Source organism: Tiliqua scincoides, chromosome 5, assembly GCF_035046505.1.
Source record: "Tiliqua scincoides isolate rTilSci1 chromosome 5, rTilSci1.hap2, whole genome shotgun sequence".
In the NCBI taxonomy this organism is placed as follows: domain Eukaryota; kingdom Metazoa; phylum Chordata; class Lepidosauria; order Squamata; family Scincidae; genus Tiliqua; species Tiliqua scincoides.
The window spans coordinates 137,286,815-137,305,415 of NC_089825.1; the positions used below are offsets into that span (position 1 = coordinate 137,286,815).

The following is an 18,601-nucleotide window of genomic DNA, read 5'->3' on the forward strand; positions in this document are numbered from 1 at the left end:
CGTTGCAAAGCGCAATGCCTTTACGTTGTGGGTCACAAATGTGCTGTAAAGCATGTTTGCACTTCCTCTAGAGTTGGTTTGGCCAGCACAGGGATCCACACCAGCCCACAGAGGCTGAATCCAACCTCTGCGTCGACTTAGGAATGGAGCCTTGTATTGGCCGAGGTTGGCCAATGCAAGGCACTGGGGTGGGCAGGAAGGAGGTGGGAGGGAGGTGTTCCGGGGTAGGGGGAGGCAGATGGATGGCGGCCCCAGGAGGTGGGGCTCAGATCCAGCTGTTATGCCAGATCCCCCATTCCTTAGTAGTGAGGAGTGGCTCTAAGCCGCTCCGCACTCCTCGGACTTATGTCACCTCAGGAGGTGACGCAAGTCCGAGGAGACCCTTTCTGGCTACAGTGGCTTACCCAGGGTTATGGGAATTTCCCCTTACCTTTAGCTGAGCCACTTTGGGGCCTTATCTTCCACTGGATACAGCACAGGTCTCCTGGCCTGCCTGTTCCAGAACAAGATAGGATGGCTCTGTTAATTTATTTGTTTTGCTTTATAACAGTACAGATCACCCAACAAATCAGTAACCAACAAAAAACCAATGAACAACTTGATAAGACATACCCAACTGAAGAGGAGTCCTATTATTAGCTCTGATTCATGGAAATGAGAACTGACTCATACCAACAACTTATCAGCTCCATTGTGGGTCATAATAGCACCTAAGTGGCTCTCAGAACAGTCAGACTCATTCAAAAAGAAATCCACTTTTTGTAACATAAGGTGGTTGTGTTTTCCTTTTCTGGTTATTTTGCTATAACTGATAGAACACAGATAATTCAACACAGTTTGTTTCTTTGCATTCATTGATAAATGACCAATCAAATGATCTATACCTTTCCACTATTATTCATAAAGACTACACTACAGTTTCCACAGTGTTGGCCACTAGTGGTGCCACCCTCCCAAGGGTTTCACACAATTTGATCCCCTTACCCCTTTCTAGCTGTGCCACTGATTCACACTCACTCACACACACTCTGACCCAACAAACAGAGAATGATTGCAGGTATAAGGTTCTAACGAGAAACACCCTATCTAGTGAAGGTATGGAAGTAGAAACTCAGATCACGGTGGTATCTCTCTGAGAGAAAAGGCATGGGCTAGCCTGAAAGAGAAAGGTTCTGGCATATGCTTGTGCCCTGAGATCCACCCCTCCACCCCTCCCTCTCGTCCCTGCCCTTCCAGATCCTCATTCGTGGCCTCCCAAAAGGAAGGCCTTTCTCTCAGCCTCACCTACCTCACAGGGTTGTTGTGAGGACAAAAGGAGGGGAGCAGCTGTGTACACTGCCCTGAGCTCTTTGGAAGAGGGGCGGTATAAAAATGTGAAAAATAAATAAATAAATAAATAAATAAATAAATAAATAAATAAATAAATAAATAAATAAAATGCACTTCTGTTGCCAACTTCCTGGTGCTGATGGAGACCTCTGGAGCCACTGCTGCATAAACGGAGCTGCTGCCTTTTTGCTGCAGCGGCCATCAGCAGCCTGGTTTTGTGCCACCAGAAAGCTCTCTGTGCTACCAGAATGAGAGTTTGGGCAGTGCAGGGAGACCATAGTATTTGGCCCTTAAAGCCCCCAGTGGGCAACTGGCATTATGATTTAGAGATGGGTCATGCAACATTTCCACCTGAGATAGAACTGTAGGATACCCTTCTCCTTCTCACTGCCAACCCCAGTTCATGCCAGGAAAAAGCGATTTCTTACTTGGAGGAATGGGGAACTGGGAAGTGGCAGAGTCCCTGGCAGAACAAGCTTTGGTTAGAGTCTCTAAGTGATTTGATCACCTCTCAAAGTTTCAAGCTCTCATGAACACCAGGTGTTTGCTGGTGTGGCAGCATTCTCAAAATGGTCACCAGTGCCGCTGTAGGTGGCCATTTTGCCACAGCAGAATTCTGGTCAATAGTCACCAACGCATCCTCATGAAAGCCCAGTCCTACAAAGGATTCTGTTTTGATTTTGAAATGTTCTAGTTTTGGAGCCGTAATTTGGAACTTGCCCGCAATTTTATACCATGTCAACAAATACAGGTATGCACCGCTTAGCAACCTTCCGATTAAAGACAGACTGCGTATATGATAGTGGTCAAAGCACAACAAGGAGACGCTTAATGCAGGGAAGAGGAAATCGGTCTCTAGTAGCCTGTGCAGCCAGCAAGTGTCTGGCAGGGAGTGTCTGTTGACACAACGAAGGAACTAGATTGAGCTGCATGTTCACTTAACAACCTAATCACATTACAACAGGGATAGGAGAAGGAAGAGTCATTTGCAGCAGCTTGCCCCACGAGGATTCCAATGCCGTGAAAACAGTAAGAAAGCTCCCCCCCCAACACAGGCAGGCTCGAGTCTTGCATGGGGATGAGTGCCGAATGGGCGGAGCCTGACTGGAGTCTTTTTCAGAGTCTTCCACGTACGTGACTCACAAGTCAAGTCACAGAAAAACATGCATTTTTGCAACTCGAGTCCGAGTCTCCTGACTCTAGTTCCCAACACTGTATAGACTTTCCCCCCCAAAATTGTCTCAAATTCCTGCTTATTACACTTTGCTATGTCATACAGATCGGTTCTGCTGTGATTTTATGAACGCATGGTGTTTCTCCATTATTCACAGAAGCCATAAGGATTATTATAGATTATCTCCTCTGTAATTATCAGATTGATTATGTTTATTATGACTTCTTAGCCAAATACCATAGCCTGTCCAATGGCCAACAGGAAAAAGCCTGCCAAGACCATCAATTTGAATAACCTCCCAAGTTATTCTGCTCTGGGATTTGAAAAAGACAGGTTGCCACCAACCTGATTGCTGATATTTTACACTCTGCAGGTCTCTGTTTAAATTACTGGGAATCTCCAGTGTTTCTGCTTTTCACATCAGAGATCCTTTTCATGTTGTGCTGTTCAGAGACACTTATGACAATGTGGTCCAGGTGAATGATGGTGTTTCCACATGAGATGTTGATATTCACGTTTTCGTTTGCTCTTCTGCTAGAGGTACACGATGTTTCTGTCGCAAAGTGTGTCATCGGTGAGCCTGCTCCTATTCATTTCAAGTATTATCAGTCCGGAGACCTCCTCATTGGTGGCATCATTTCTCAGATCTACATGATTTCTGACCTGACAGCATTCGAAGGACATCCAGCTCAGCGTCTGGTTGATGACTTCATGTAAGGAGCTGCTTCTCTTAAACGTATAAACCATCTGCTCAGGCAGGCTTGTCCAGTTGATTTGATGGGGAATTTGTCTACTGGCTACTGCTTCCTTATTGCTTTCTTGATCAAATAAACCTAATTCTCCCTGTGCTACATTCGTGTTGCTGTTATCAGTATTGTTCTCCCCCCCCCAATATTTTCTTTTACTTTTTCCAGATACAGCCTGCAATTTAATAGTTCAAAATTTTAAAAATGGAAAACAATAAAATAACTGATATTTAAAATGCATTTGTACCTATTTAGATGATAAATGTATAAGTGACCCCCCACCCCAGATGACATGAGACAAGGTCAGCTTTTAGTATGAAATGGACCACTTTTATTGATTACAAATATTCAATTCAATATAAATCCTACGGCAGTTCCTCTCTAGGTAGAACTCCTCCCCGTTTAGTGTGGGCATCTACCCTGGAGGAGACAGTCACAACTATTGCTTCCTGCTTGGGCATTAGCACCCTGGATCTGATCACACTTTCCAATTATCCCTTTTCATCTTGTTATTTCCAAAGCACACATAAATCTGGGATCTGATTCAAATTCTTCGTCTGTAATGAGTACTGAAAGATGTAACTGCCTATGTGATAAAACTCAAAATGGGCAGCTTATTTCATTATGGCAGCTTAGTTAATATTAATGTCAGCATGCCTGTGAAATTTTGATGCAGTTCAGAAGTGCTTTTGAAGTGAATGTCAGGATTCAGACACTGAAATCTTTCATGACTCCCTCCAAGCAATGATCCTTTCCTGAACAGAGGCAAATCAGAGACACAGAAGCCATATGCTCACCCAGTGTCCTGGCTGTCTTGCACCACAAGATGCCCACTATCAAGCCTGCCAGAGAAAATGTGGTATCAACCCTTTCCCAGCCCCAAATCCCATTATCTTTCCGTAAACATAAAAGAATGTTCCCAAACCTGGGATCCGGACATGGGCCATCATGAACTTTCAATGGGAAAAAAAAAGGCATTAATCTGGAAAGACTCTAAATATTGTATTTAAATTCATGGTCAGAAAACCCAATACGAAACCGAATCACAGACCCCCAAATTCTTCATTATCCCTCTCCCTCTGCTGTGTTTGAGAATGACCTACTGGAGTGTGTCACACACTCCCATCCCATCTGCAATCCAGGACTCTCTCTATGAACCTAGCACCTCCAACATTCACTTCTTTGCTTGTACAAGTGTGTCCATTCTTTTACACCCTTCCCTGTGCCTTCCCCTATTGTCCAGATGCGATTGTTCAGAGCCCACTGGGTTTTACCGATTGAACTTCGTCTTGCCTTTTGCCTTCCACCTATGTCTTCCAACTCAACCTCAAAAACCTAGCCTCATGGCCCCTTCCCAGCCCAAGTTCCAAAGAAACTATCCCAAAAGTTGGAGAGGTTATCCAGACACTCCCTGTATTACGTTTCACTGTTTGCCACCCACAGACAAAACTGCTCAGTTGCCTTTCGCCAGCCACCTCCCCTGTGGAGTGAAACTCTCTTCAGTTCCATTGCTGAATTTCTTGAAGTTCTAGAAAGTTCTGAATGAACCAATTTTCCAAGAGTGCAGTAAATGAGCATGTCATAGAGAGCATATTTCCAAGAAACCTTTGTAGCTGCATTTGAACATTGTGCATGTGTTCAATCTGTGTGGTTTCAAGTTAGATAGCTGATTTGTGCTGTAATTCAGAGAAGTTTACATTTCAAGTCTATGCGCCAAGTTTCTTTGCACGTCATAGATTGTGGCCATACTATTTTAGTAGTGTCATTACCAAATATATATTGGATTTCAAAGTGGCAAGAGTCATATCCTAAAACATACCCACTGTGATACAGCATGCAACTCTCATTCTAGACTATTGATGCAGAACTACCAGAATATCCTGGCCTTGGCATTTGCCGTAAAGGAGATAAATGAAAATCCCAAGATTTTACCCAACATCAGCATTGGCTTCAACATCTTGAATAGCTACTTCATGGCAAGATGGACCTATCTTGCCTCAATGGAACTTCTCTCCACAAAGGGAAGATTTATCCCCAACTACAAGTGTGACCTGCAAGACAACACAGTAGCTGTCGTTGGGGGGCCAAACTCGCACATCTGGCAGTACATAGCCAACATTATGTTCAACTACAAGATCCCACAGGTAACCTGAACACATGGAACTGGAGAAAGAAATTAGGAAGGCATCCAAATGAACTTGTGTTATAGCAAAGGGTGACTTCAATGATCCCCACACAGAGTGGGAAAATTCTTGTTTAGACCACGACCTACAGAGAAAAATTCTGGAGCCACTAAATGACTGTCAGCCCAATTCTAATTTGCACTGGAACAGGTAGGCAGAGTTGCCTGTGTTGTATCCAGTTCAAGGTAGGTACTGGCTGGAGCACAACTCAGGTTAGGGGGATATTTTACTCCTTTTCCCATGTTGCACAGCAGCCACCTGTATGGGGCTACTCAGATTTCCACCAGCGAATCCATCAATGGAAGTCTGAGCAGCCCATGTAAGACCGATCAGGTCAGAAGTGGGGATAGGATTTCACCTATGCTTCTGCATTTGCAGGCTACTGACTCCAGCACTTCTGTTGACTATTTCCCATTCAACCAAGATGAAAATTATAACTATTTGTTTTTCTGTCCTGTTTGTGGCTTTCCCAAAAGCAGCTGGTTAACAACTATGGGATACAGGGTGTTCAACTAGACAGACCTCTGGCCCAATCCAGCAGGAGTCTTTTCACATTCTTATGGCACTGAAGGAGTGAATACAAGGGGAAGCTGACAACTGTGTGGTGGATGCATGAGTAACTTACAGCCCAATCCTCTCATAGCTTCTCCATTAAGGGCCCAATCCTATCCAATTTTCCAGTGCCAGTGCAGCTGTGCCAGTGGGGCATGTACTGTGTCCTGAGGTGGCGAGCCAGTCTCACAGACCTTCTCAAGGTATGGGAACATTGGTTCCCTTACCTTGGAGCTGCACTGCAGCTCCACCAGTGCTGGAAAGTTGAATAGGTTTGGGCCCTAAGCCATTTCTGGCCAAAGTTGCATATATGCAACAGGAACCAAATGTGTACATCTGTGGGCTGGGCAAAAATGGGTTAATATTGAGCTAAATGTGAATATTTAGGTGTCTTATCATCTTCCTGTCATGGTCGCGCTGCTTATTTTACAAGACAACCAACCTGTACAATGCCGTTGAATTGGGAAAGGCAGGCCAAAATGGAGGGCAAAGGTTGAACTGCCATTTTGTCAAGGGTTCCCCATCACAGTGTTATCTCCGTTTTTGCCTTGTTAACACCACCAGAATAATAGAATCACATGTTGAATTCTTTTGCCTTCTAGATCAGTGAGTTTCAACCACTGTGCTGTGACACATTGATGTGTCTATGAATGGTCCACAAGTGTGCCACCTAATCCTGGGAAGTGTCATGTATTAGTAGGACCATAGGGGGTTGTGAGCCTGTGGCCGGCAGTGCAGTTTGCTCTTTCAACTGTCAAAAAAACTGATAGTGTCCCTTGACAGTGCCATGAGATGAAAAAGATTGAAAATCACTGTTCTAGATACATAATCTAAATATCAATACCAACTAAAAATGAGACTTGATCTCAGTTGATGGGAGTGAATCATTTGAGAACCAGACAACTGTATCAGTTCCCTCACACGTGGAGTTCACAAATAGATTTCTCTCTCCTCGACTTCTTTAGCTTGTATATGGCTCTGTCCCAGTTGTGAATCATGAGACCGAGGCTGCTTTCATGCACCAGATGTTTCCAAAGAGTGACCATCAGGATAAGGGACTTCTCCAGTTGCTGCTGCATTTCCGGTGGACGTGGGTTGGGGTGATTTTTGTACCTATAGACAGTGGAGAGTGGTTTGTTCAGAACGTGCTCCCCATGTTTACCCAAGAAGGCATCTGCTTTGCTTTCATAGAAGTCATGCCCAAAGAAGTTTACATGTCTGACCTCCCAGAAATGATGGATTTGTGGTTCGATCTTTTCAAGGTCTTAATGAAAAGTACTGCTACCGTTGTGCTTTTATATGGTGAAATTCAGAGCATTTTATTTTTTAGGGTGTTCCCTTACGTTAAAGCATATGAGAACATCCCAATGACTACCAAAGGTAAAGTTTGGATTATGCCAGCCCAGATGGATTTCATCACAATTCCCATACAAAACATATGTAATGTAGATTTCATTCACGGCACTGTCTCCTTTGCGGTTCCCTCAAGAGAGGTAAAAGAATTCCAGAAATTTCTTCAGATCAGAAAACCTGCCTTGGAAAAAGAAGATGGCTTTATCAAGATCTTCTGGGAACAAGCCTTTGACTGCTTGTTCCCCAAATCTGACAAAGGCAATGGTCATGGAAATCCCTGCAGTGGGGAAGAGAAGTTGGAGACTCTTCCCATGTCCACGTTTGAAATGAGCATGACTGCCCACAGCTACAGTGTCTACAATGCTGTCTATGCTGTAGCACATGCTTTGCAATCTGCGCATTCATCCAAATCCAAATACAGATCAATGACTGATGGAGGAAGAGCCAAGCTTCTGAATCAACAGGCATGGCAGGTAATGTGCAGAATAGACCAATGCAGCTTTGCTCAACATGTCTTTGTTACCAAACATGTATACCCATCATGGCTTGTAACGTACTGTGGATTTTTCCTTCATAAATCTTTCCAATGCCTTTTTAGATGCATCTTGGCCATGTGCCATCACTACATCCTGTGGCAAAGAATTCCACAGATTAATTGTCTGTTCCAGCTCTCCCTCTACTCAATTTTCATGGTTGTGACAGACAAAAGAACAATTTCCCTTTCCACTCTATCTATCCAAGGCCTAACTGTACACCTCTTTGGGTGCAATCCTAACCCCTTACATCAGTGCTTTCCAGCACTGGCATAACGGTGCCAATGGGGCATGTGCTGCATCCTGCAGTTGGGTGTCACTTACAGAGTCCTCCTCAAAGAAAGGGAATGTTTGTTCCCTTATCTTCGAGCTGTATTGCCCTTATGTCAGTGCTGGAAAGCACTGACATAAGGGGTTAGGATTGCGCCCTTAATCATGTCCCTCATCAGGTGCCCTTTTGCAGTCCCAACACTTCAGTCCCAACATTATAATTTTGGCTGTTTTATTCTCAATCTCTTTTTTAATAATCCCAAGCATGGAATTGTTCCATGGAATTGTGTGTGGCAACTTCTTCACAGTTGCCACACACTTGCTCAACACTTTTATCAAGCTGCCCACCAGTACACCAAAATCTCTCTCCTGATTCATCACATGCTGCTCAGAACCAATTAGCACAGCTGTTCTCAAACTCACAGGGAGTTTGAGAACTGAGATAAGTCTTTGTGTGTGTGTGGGGGGGGGATGGCAGCAACACAATCACAACCACTGCTGTGGACATAGGGTATCTTTTCTAACTTAACTCTGTTTGTACCAGCCTCCAGGGTATGCGGGGGGGGGGCAGCCCATGGAGCCCTCTGTAGGGCTCCCCTGGCTGCAGAACACAGGAAAAAGTGTGATCGCAAACAACTTCTGGTTTCGCAATCACAACCCAGAAGTGAGTTGCCACTGCATTTTTTCAAACTACTGAGGCTGTGGGGCTCCCTGCGCCCTTCCCCTGAGGTTGGCACAGACTGAAGTAAGTAAAACAAACAAACAAACCCCTTCTATCCCCGGCAGCAGCACAATCCTGGTGACTGTAGCTCCCATTCTCCATCCTGCCTCTTAAGGGGGAAAGACAATGCTTCCTGGGCTGGTGGGTCATGACCCATCAGTTTACGAACCACTGCCTTAGCATATATGTGAAGCTTTGGTTTCTTGCCTTGATGTGCGTTTATACTTAATACTTTGTAAGTATATAATTTATACTTACGTGCAATGAAGTACATCTGTCATTCTGCTGCCCATTCTCCCAGTTTGGAGTGATCTTTCAGGAGCTCTTCACACTCCCTTCTGGTCTTCACCACCCACTAGCACAATTTCAACTGAGGAAACTTGAGTGAAACACTACCAACTTGCTTCATTCACTAGCATTTTGTCAGCATCCAGTTTACTTGGATATACAGCTGTGACCTTCACTCTTCTTTTAAAGACAGCATATTCTGGGATTCTGCTAATACTTGGGTTTCCTTTGCTCCAATTTAGCTGCACCACTATCTGAGAAGAGTCTCATTTAACAACAGTGCTGGGGATGAAATTTCCTTTGACCCAAAAGGGGAATGGGTAGCTGGATTTGATATCCTCAACTGGATCACATTATCAAACCAGTCTTTTCTTCGAGTTAAAGTTGGAGAGATCAACCCAAAGGCTCCTACGGGCAAAGTGTTCACTATAGATGAAGGTGCCATCGTTTGGCCCAGCGTCTATGACCAGGTAGACTCTGTTCACCTTTCAGGATCTTAGAGCTCCTTTCACCAAATTTCAGGCTGTGCTTCCCCAATCCGGCTGTACTGAACTGCACTTCAACTGGCACTGAAATCATTCTACCTTTGTGTTAAGTGTTGATGCAGGTGCTGATCCAAATTTGAGGAGAGGATCAGAACAAGAATCCTTTTTGATCCTGATGCCCCAAATCTTCACTTTCCAAAATGTAATGGCCATGTTCCTTGGCATGTTTTCATGATCCACATGAATCATTGCGCCACTGAATACAGAAGCTCTTACTTGTCAATCATGCTACACTGATCAGTTTTGGACAGAACCTTCGTGGTTGTGGAGGCTTTTTGGTGTCAGGGTTGTCTTCCTGCAAACTCAAACAGTCCTCAACAAATGGCAGTGGGCATACTAGATGGGCCTATGGCCTGATCCAGTGGGGCTGTTCTTATGTTCAGTGACAGCCACTTTCAGTGGCTTTGGAGGGGTTTATTGACCATGGTGGTGGGCTTCTTTTCATTGCACTTTGGGTAGCTGCAGTAAAAGCACTCCTTCTCTACTGGCTGCATGGCTATATCCAATAATTATTTTGTACCCCACAGTCTACCAGGACACATGACATGTCCTGGTGGGTTCCAGTAATTAGCCAGAAACCAGCAGAGAATATGGTCTTGGACCGCCATCACTGTTGTCAGAATTAATGGCATATCATGTGCTAAAGAAGCTATATCCTCCCTTTGAAAAAGCCTGCTGATTTTGGGGGGTAAAAAAAGTAAAAAGTAAGTTAAAAAAAGTAAAGTAAATTTTTTTTTAAAAAGTTAAGTAAAAAAGGCAGTCCTACCATTTCCCCTGGAATTTCTGGGTTTGGTAAAATGATGCAAGGGGGAGGCACTAACTTAAAGAACTTTTAGGAGTGGCAAAACATCACAACATTATGAATAATATACAACCATGAAAAACAAATGCATTGAATCTAACAAAGGAACATTATTGCAAAATATTTGAATATGTTCCCACTGAAAATACATTGTACAAAGTCATGATCCAGTGAATATAGTTTCCTGATGAATGTTATCATATACATATATGAGGTTTCTGTTTTGTGGGCCCAGTGGATACAGAAATAGCAGATATGGGGAACTTTGTATTCATTTCAATGCACGTCAACCATGCATCCTGCCCCTGTGCATATAACCTTTGTTTTTTTCTTTACTAGCTGTGGAAGCCTACATGTGTGGTTTCTTTTTTTTTTAAACCCAAGGGTATTTTCCTGCTTAACTGAAGAACACAACATGCAGGGCGAGCAAGATGCATGCTACAGGGAGGAGAGTAACTGAACATTAACAGGAAGCAGCTTCCTGTTAACTTTCTGGCTGTGTCCTTCTACCTTGCAGGATTAACTCTTTCATAAGTGCTGCAGGGGGGCTGCAGAGAACCATGGCTAAGTGAAACTGTGGATAGTGGATCCGCTGATATGGAGGGATTCCTGTACTAAAAAGCAAACAAACCCTGCCATGGTGGAGAAGCTATCCTGTCAGCAGGACATTGTATGCCACATGGTGATAAATAGAAGTGAGAACACAAAGTGCTGGACAGCTTTCTTTCAATTTTATTTATTTATTTTTAATTAACACACACAAACATATAACATACAATTAGGAGTGCTAAATACCATATACCATTACTCATTAATCATACTATATCCCCTAATCTACTACTCATCTACTTCTGCCTCTTATTAGTTTATCCATTTATTTATATAATATATACTAAATTTTCCTAATACCCTGTACTATATTTTCTAAATTTTCATTTTCTAGCAAACATAAACTTACTTCAATTACTCATTAATATTAAAACAAAATAATCTAATTACCAAAATATAACAATACATAAAACAATTCTTCCATCTACTTCTGACTCTTCTACTCCTTTATATATTTCTTATATCAAATATAATTTTTTTTCAAATTTCCTATAATATATTTTAAATATTCACTTTTTATCATTTAGCATAATAACCACCTATAAAACAATTCATTCACACGCTAATATTTCCAGCTATTTTTTCTAATTCATATCTAACAATTTTGAATTTGTTTTTAAGTAAATTTAAACCAGTTATTAACTAAATAAAATCCTCCAATTCTCTTTAACCCTCAGGTTTCTTTTTCTTTCTTTCTTTCCATTTTTTCTCCTGTAATATCTTTAATAATTTATTTCCATAACAGAATCCAATAAGCCCACACTTTCTTGTATAAAGTATGTTCATTCTTCCAATTAACTGGGATATGTTTTCTTCTTCTTGTTCCAACAAATTTTGTATTTTGTGCACCCATGTTACTCTGTCCATCTTCTCTATTTCAATCTCCATCAGCGTCCCCTCTAGATCCTGTTGATTTTTCACTCTTCTAATTTCTGTATCCACTCTTCTGATGATGATTTCATCCCTCACCATTGTCTTTTCTGCTTTCTCCTTCTGTGTATCTTCTATTTGTTTCTTCATATCGTCCAGTTTCCCCTTGAACACATCTATCTGTTGAGAGAGAGTTTTTAAACTGGCCTGAATCTTCAAGGACCAACTCAACGGCTGTCTTCTCATTGTGAGCAATGTTTCAAGGATCATTTGAGTCCAAATATCTGGAACAGGCTCCATCTTGCAATTTCTCTCTAATCCACAAATTGTCCACAGTGTATTAGTCTCCTTACTTCCACCACATGTTTTTTTTCTTTTTTCAGTCAGGCATTCTTCAAATTTTTCTGACAGATAACAGTGTGGTTAATGGAGAAAAACAAAATGAAAGAAACAGTCTCAAGGAGACAAAACTCTCTCAAATCTAATGAAAATTATGTCCACAAGCAACTCTGGATTTTAGTCCACACACCAAATTATATTTATAATTATAATCCATGACGGATTTATTCCACAACAAAGATGAAGAGCACTTTCAACATCCTTAAAAAGTTTCTCATTAATGCCTTCAGTGTATGCAGGGCTTTCAGCCAAATTGGTCAATCAAAGCCGGGGACAATATTAACAACTTATCTTAAATTTCCAACTTAAACTTTACGCTTCATGCTTTTTCTTCCATATGGTATCTTAGCCAGCAGCTTGATTACACTGCACCCCCCCCAGAACTACCCCTGACAATTAGGTTTCCAAGAAGAAAGCCCCCCCCCCAAGTCGGGCTTTCAAAATCTCAGATACCTGCACCTTGGAAAGATCGTATCTCTCCTGATAAAGATGTTCAGACCCTCTTCAGACCTGCAGTTTTTTGGGAGAAAACAGATGTCTCTCAGGAGCCCCTGGAGACATGTTTGTTCATCCACTGTTGGCTCCTCCTCCTCATTCAGTGCTGGACAGCTTTGAATAAAATCTAGATCATATGGGGAAAAGGCCCCCAAAACAGGTTGCTACAGTCCTTGTTGTGTCCATATAGATCCATTTCTAACTAGTATGGCTAATGAGACATGATATTCAAAACTCTGAATTTTCTGAATTCTAAAACTCCTTCTGCTTTCTTTCCTGGACAGTCACAGCCCCTCTCGAGGTGTAACTCACCCTGCCATCCTGGGTATCATAAGAATAAGTTGGAAGGGCAGCCGTTTTGTTGCTATGAGTGCCTTCCGTGCCCACAAGGGAAGATTTCAGATCGAAATGGTAAGAGACATGCTGAACAGAATTATACCAGTTGTATTGGCTGTCATCCAGGATGCGAACTTCAAGTTGGACCAACACTGGTGGTGCTGGTTGCTGAGAAGTTAATACTATCTGATGTAACCATTGATGTGCATGTATGTGCTTTTGTGAAGCACTTCCTTCACAGGTACATACTGTTTGGTCATCCTTATTCACGGGTCCAGGACCTGTGGATTTGGCTTACCACAGGTCCCGACTTGCTGTTGGAGGGCCTCACTGAACCGTCCGGGCACAACTGAACGTGCTTTCCAGTCACACTTAGAAGGTGTTCTGAGGCATGGGGAGACCACAAGCATCTTCCTTACTCCTCAGAAACCCTCCCAGAAGCTTCTAAGCGGCACTTCTGTTTTGACAAAAACTGGAAGTGCATCTCAGAAGCCTCCAGAAGGCCTTCTGAGATATGCATAAGTCACTTGTACCCTTCCCACATCTCAGGAGGGTTCCCAGAAGCGTCAGAGAGGAACTTCCAGTTTGTTAAAAAAACAGAGGTGCTTGTCAGAAACCTCTGGGAGGTCTCTGAGGTGTGGAGAGGCTGCATGCGACTTCCCCACACTTCGTAACGCCTCTGGATGCAACCAGAAGTCACTTTCAGCCATGTCCAGAGGTTGTCTGAGGACTCCCTCGTAGATATTAATATTCTCAGGTTTGGTATTTGTGGGGTGTCCAGGAACAGATCCCCTGTCGATACTGAGGGCCAACCTGTATACAAAAAAGGAAATATGAGCATATCCACACTGGAAGAAATAAGAGATAACCCTTTAGGGCGCAATCCTAACCCCTTATGTCATTGCTTTCCAGCACTGGCATAGCGGTGCCAATGGGACATGTGCTGCATCCTGCAGTTGGGTGTCACTCATGGAGGCCTCTTTAAAGAAAGGTAATGTTTGTTCCCTTACCTCAGAGCTGCATTGCTGTTATGTCAGTGCTGGAAAGCACTGACATAAGGGGTTAGGATTGCGCCCTTAGGTGTTTTCTGTTTATTACTACACCTAATACATTAATACCCCCTTAAATACTCCTTAATGCTGGTTAAGGACCCTTTAGTACTCCCTAAAAACCACTTTGTAAACTCATTGTATCCCTTAATAGGCCCTAAGGGCCTCTCAATAACCCCGTAAAGACCACTATAGAGGCTATTAAATGGTTCTTACATAATATTTTTTATAGAGACTTTGGGGATGTTTAAGGTGCTTTTGGGGGACACCTTAATATTAATACCCCTTTATTAATACCCCTAAATGTAGGAGTATTAATACCCCAAAAGAACCTTTTAGTGGTGTTAGTGGTGTTAGGGGTATTTTTATCCAAACTATTCTCTTTTATGTTTTTCTAGGCTAATAGTTTTTCACTTTACTGCACTGGTTCAGAACAATAATTTGAATGCAAATAGTCAGAGAAACAACCTTTTCTTCCAAGATGACATAGGTGGACAGTCAAAACAACTCTGGCTTTGAAAAGGCCTATCCTTATACCGTTCACAGTGTAACTATCAGGTCTTTTGGTGGGGCCAATTTTTTTAAAACCCACTTTAAAAAACTGGTGCCTGAACAAATCATTCGTAGAAAGTGGGTTTTTAATGAAGTGCATTCTACACAACTAACTGCTTTCTCATTTTCAGACATGGCTAACTGTTTTCCATGCGCAGAAGATCATTATCCCAACCATAATAAGGATGTCTGCATTCCAAAAGTTTACAGCTTCTTGTCTTATGACGAAACTTTAGGGCTCACTTTGACTACAATCACCCTTTCTTTTTCCATCATCACTGCTTTGATCCTCCAAATATTCATTAAGCACCAGGACACTCCCATCGTCAAAGCCAACAACCGGAGCCTCACCTACACTCTTCTCATCTCCCTCCTGCTCTGCTTCCTTTGTGCTCTGCTGTTCCTTGGACAACCCAAAGCAGCTTCATGCCTTCTTCGACAAACTGCTTTTGGCATCATCTTCTCAGTGGCTGTTTCCTGTGTATTGGCCAAAACCATCATTGTGGTCCTTGCTTTCATGGCCACCAAACCAGGGTCCAGGATGAGGAAATGGGTGGGAAATAAATTGGCAACCTTGATGGTCTTTTCCTGCTCCATCCTTCAAGCCATCATTTGTGCAGTGTGGGTGGCAACTTCCCCTCCATTCCCAGATCTTGACATGCACTCAGTGACTGGAGTAATTGTACTGGGATGTAATGAAGGCTCCACTCTCATGTTTTACTGTGTCTTGGGCTTTCTGGGTCTCCTTTCCGTTATCAGCTTCACTGTGGCTTTCTTAGCCAGGAAGTTGCCAGATACCTTCAATGAAGCCAAGTTCATCACCTTCAGCATGTTGGTCTTTTGCAGCGTTTGGTTGTCCTTTGTTCCCTCCTACTTGAGCACCAAGGGGAAGTACATGGTGGCTGTGGAGATCTTCTCCATCTTAGCTTCTGGGGCTGGTTTACTGTTTTGTATCTTTGCCCCCAAATGCTTCATTATAGTGCTGAGGCCTGAATTGAATGAACGGGGGCAACTGATAAGAAGAAAGGATTAAAATATCTAACATTTATGGACTCAGTCTAGTTCCAGTTCACCTTGGTTTACCAAAAGTTAGTCCAATATACTTAGCAGTGTAGATTTTTGAACTTCATTGTACAAATAAATGACCAAGAAGTTGTTGGGGAAAAGCAACACCGAGGGCACAATCCTAACCTTGGGTTAGGCCAGCGCATGTCCCTTGCGCCTGTCCAGGAGGGTTGCAAAAGTGCCATAAAGCACCTTTGCACCTCCTTGGGAGTCGGCAGGGCCAATGCAGGGATGTGTGTCAGCCTGCTGAGGCTATATCCGTTCTCCATGCCTGCTTGTGGAGGAAAAGTTCAGTCGACTAAGCTCGGTTGATGCAGGGTTCTGGGGAGGAGGTGGGAGGGAGTTGTTCCAGGGCAGGGGGAGGGCTGCTAGAGGGTGGTCCCAGGGGTGTGCTGGTGGGGGGGTAGAGGGAGGTGGGGTTGGGACCCAGCTGATATGCTGGATCCCAATCCCATTCCCCAAGCAGTGTGAATCAAGCAGCTCCATTCTCCTCAGTTTGGTGCCCCCTCCTGAGTTGGTGGTGAGGAGACCCATTAGGTTTGTGGTGGTCTATCAAGGGGTAAGGGGAAGATTCGCTCCTTGCTTCTGACTGAGCCATTTCTCTCCCCATTCTTGTGGTGGATACAGTGCAGTCCTCCTGGCCTACCTCTTCCAATGCAAGTTCGGATTGCGCTATGAGTTGCACATACCAGCCGAGAGTAGCATCTAATCCTCTGAAGTGTTACACCAATTCCCTTTTAGTGGTTCTTGTAAAGCGTGTACCCTTTGGTGAGTTCCTTTTAGAGTATATATTCTCTTTCTTCCTGACTTCTTTTGTGTAGATGTGTATTTCTCAGGGCCCAATCCTAACGTTAAGCTGGGCCGACAGAAGTCCCTTGCGGCGGTCCAAAATTGTTGCAAAAGTACTGTGAAGCACTTTTGCAACAACACAACTGCAGGGAGGTTGGCACAAGGGACTTGCTTTGGCCTCCCTATGCTGGATCCAGCCACAGCGGGTAAGTTTGTGCTGGCCTTTCCAGATTGGGTTGGGGGGGCATGAAGAGGGCAGAGAGGAGGTGGGAGAGAGGTATTTTGGGACAGGGGAGGATGGGCATCTCCCCAGGGTATTTGTTTTACTATATAACAGTACAGGTCACCCAACAAATCCATAACCAACAAAAAAACCAGTGGCCAACTTGATGAGACACACACAAGTGAACAGGAGTCCTAGTATTAGCTCTGATTCATGGAAATGAGAGCTGACACCTTATTGGCTCCATGCTGTCTCATAATAACATCTCATTGGCTTTTGGAACAATCAGACTCATCGGTCAGCTTAAAGAAATCCACTTTTTGATACACAAGGCAGTTGTGTTTTCCTTTTCTGGTTATTTTGCTATAATGTTTCATAGAAAACAGATAATTCAACACTGTTTGTTTCATTGCATTCTGTGTTAATTTACCTATCAGCTGATCTGAACCTTCCTGCTATTATTCATAAAAACCAAAGTTTCCACAGTTATGGCCACAAGTGATGTCACTCCCCCCACAAGATGGGATTCCCCAACCCCCTCTAGTGATGCCACTCATACACGCTCTGACTCCAGAAACAGATAATGACAGGTACAAGGTTCTACCTAGGAAGATTCTAAGTAGCTAACTAGCTAAGGTATGGAAGTAAGAACTGAGATCACACTGGCATCTGTCTGGGCAGAGAAAAAGGGGTGGGGTAGCTTGAGGGTGGTCAGTAAATTTAGGCATGTGCCACTGAGATGCACCCCTCCCTCCCTCCCTCCCTCCCCTCCCTGCCCTCCCAGTTCTGCCTTGATACACCGTGACTTTGTCCTCCCTGCCCACAATGCACTTCTGCTGCCAACCTACTGGTACTGATGGAGACCTCTGGAGCCACTGCTGCATGACGTGAGCTGCTGCATTTTTGCTGCAGCGGCCGATATGTTTGCGTCAGCTGCCTGGTTTTGTGCCACCAGAAAGCTCCCTGTGCTACCAGAATGTGCAAGGAGACCATAGTACATGGCCTTTAAAGTCCCCAGTGGGAAACTGGCATTATGATTTAGAGATGGGTCATGTCATTTCCACCTGAGATAGGGCTGAAAGATACCCTTCTCCTGGGTAGAAATGATTGAAACAAGATTTTCTTCTCACTGCCTGCCCCGTTCATGCCAGGGGAGGTTGCTCCTTTCCACAAAGATATTTAATTTTGTGGAATGGGGAACTGGGAGGTGACAATGTCTCTAGTATAAAAACATAAGAAGAGCTCCGCTGGATCAGGCCATAGGCCCATCTAATCCAGCCTTTTGTATCTCACAGCGGTCCACCAAATGCCCCAGGGAGCACACAAGACCAGAAGAGTCCTGCATCCTGGTACCATCCCTTGCATCTGGCAACCTGGGGACTGGGAAGGGCAATGAGGAGGCGGGAAGCAGGTGGGTTAGAACAGCATTTCACAAACTGTGGGTCCATGTGCGGTGGGTCACAAGTCCATGTGTGCCAGACCCAACACAATGCTCCTGGTAGTGCTACAATGCGTAATTGGGAAGTTGTGGAGTCCTCTTCACCCGGCCTGTGACCCACTTTATTGGCCTCCGTGGGTGTCAGAATGTCCCACAGAACCAACTTTTGGTTTGTGGACACAACTTCTCATTTTACCGGAAATCGCTTCCAATGTGTCTGCAGGGCATTCTGCGACTTGCAGATGCCAATATAGTGAGTCATGGGCCCTGCATGACCCAG

General features: G+C 43.8%; 1 protein-coding gene across 1 annotated transcript; it reads left to right on the forward strand.

Annotated features, from left to right (window-relative positions):
- The first annotated feature begins 2,407 nt into the window (after nt 1–2,407).
- On the forward strand, nt 2,408–15,839 carry LOC136653788 (vomeronasal type-2 receptor 26-like). The gene is made up of 7 exons (XM_066630668.1): nt 2,408–2,459; nt 3,042–3,216; nt 5,216–5,393; nt 6,950–7,810; nt 9,392–9,619; nt 13,154–13,280; nt 14,938–15,839. The coding sequence occupies exons 1-7, from the start codon at nt 2,408–2,410 to the stop codon at nt 15,837–15,839; spliced, it is 2,523 nt and encodes an 840-aa protein (XP_066486765.1).
- Nucleotides 15,840–18,601: the final 2,762 nt, after the last annotated feature.

Excerpts from the sequence above, each read along its gene's own strand:
- LOC136653788 (XM_066630668.1), top strand. The coding sequence starts at position 2,408 with ATGAGTGCCGAATGGGCGGAGCCTGACTGGAGTCTTTTTCAGAGTCTT. Across the intron at positions 2,460-3,041 it reads TCTTTTTCAGAGTCTTCCAC|AGGTACACGATGTTTCTGTC; the intron begins GTACGTGACTCA and ends CTCTTCTGCTAG. Across the intron at positions 9,620-13,153 it reads GGCCCAGCGTCTATGACCAG|TCACAGCCCCTCTCGAGGTG; the intron begins GTAGACTCTGTT and ends TTTCCTGGACAG.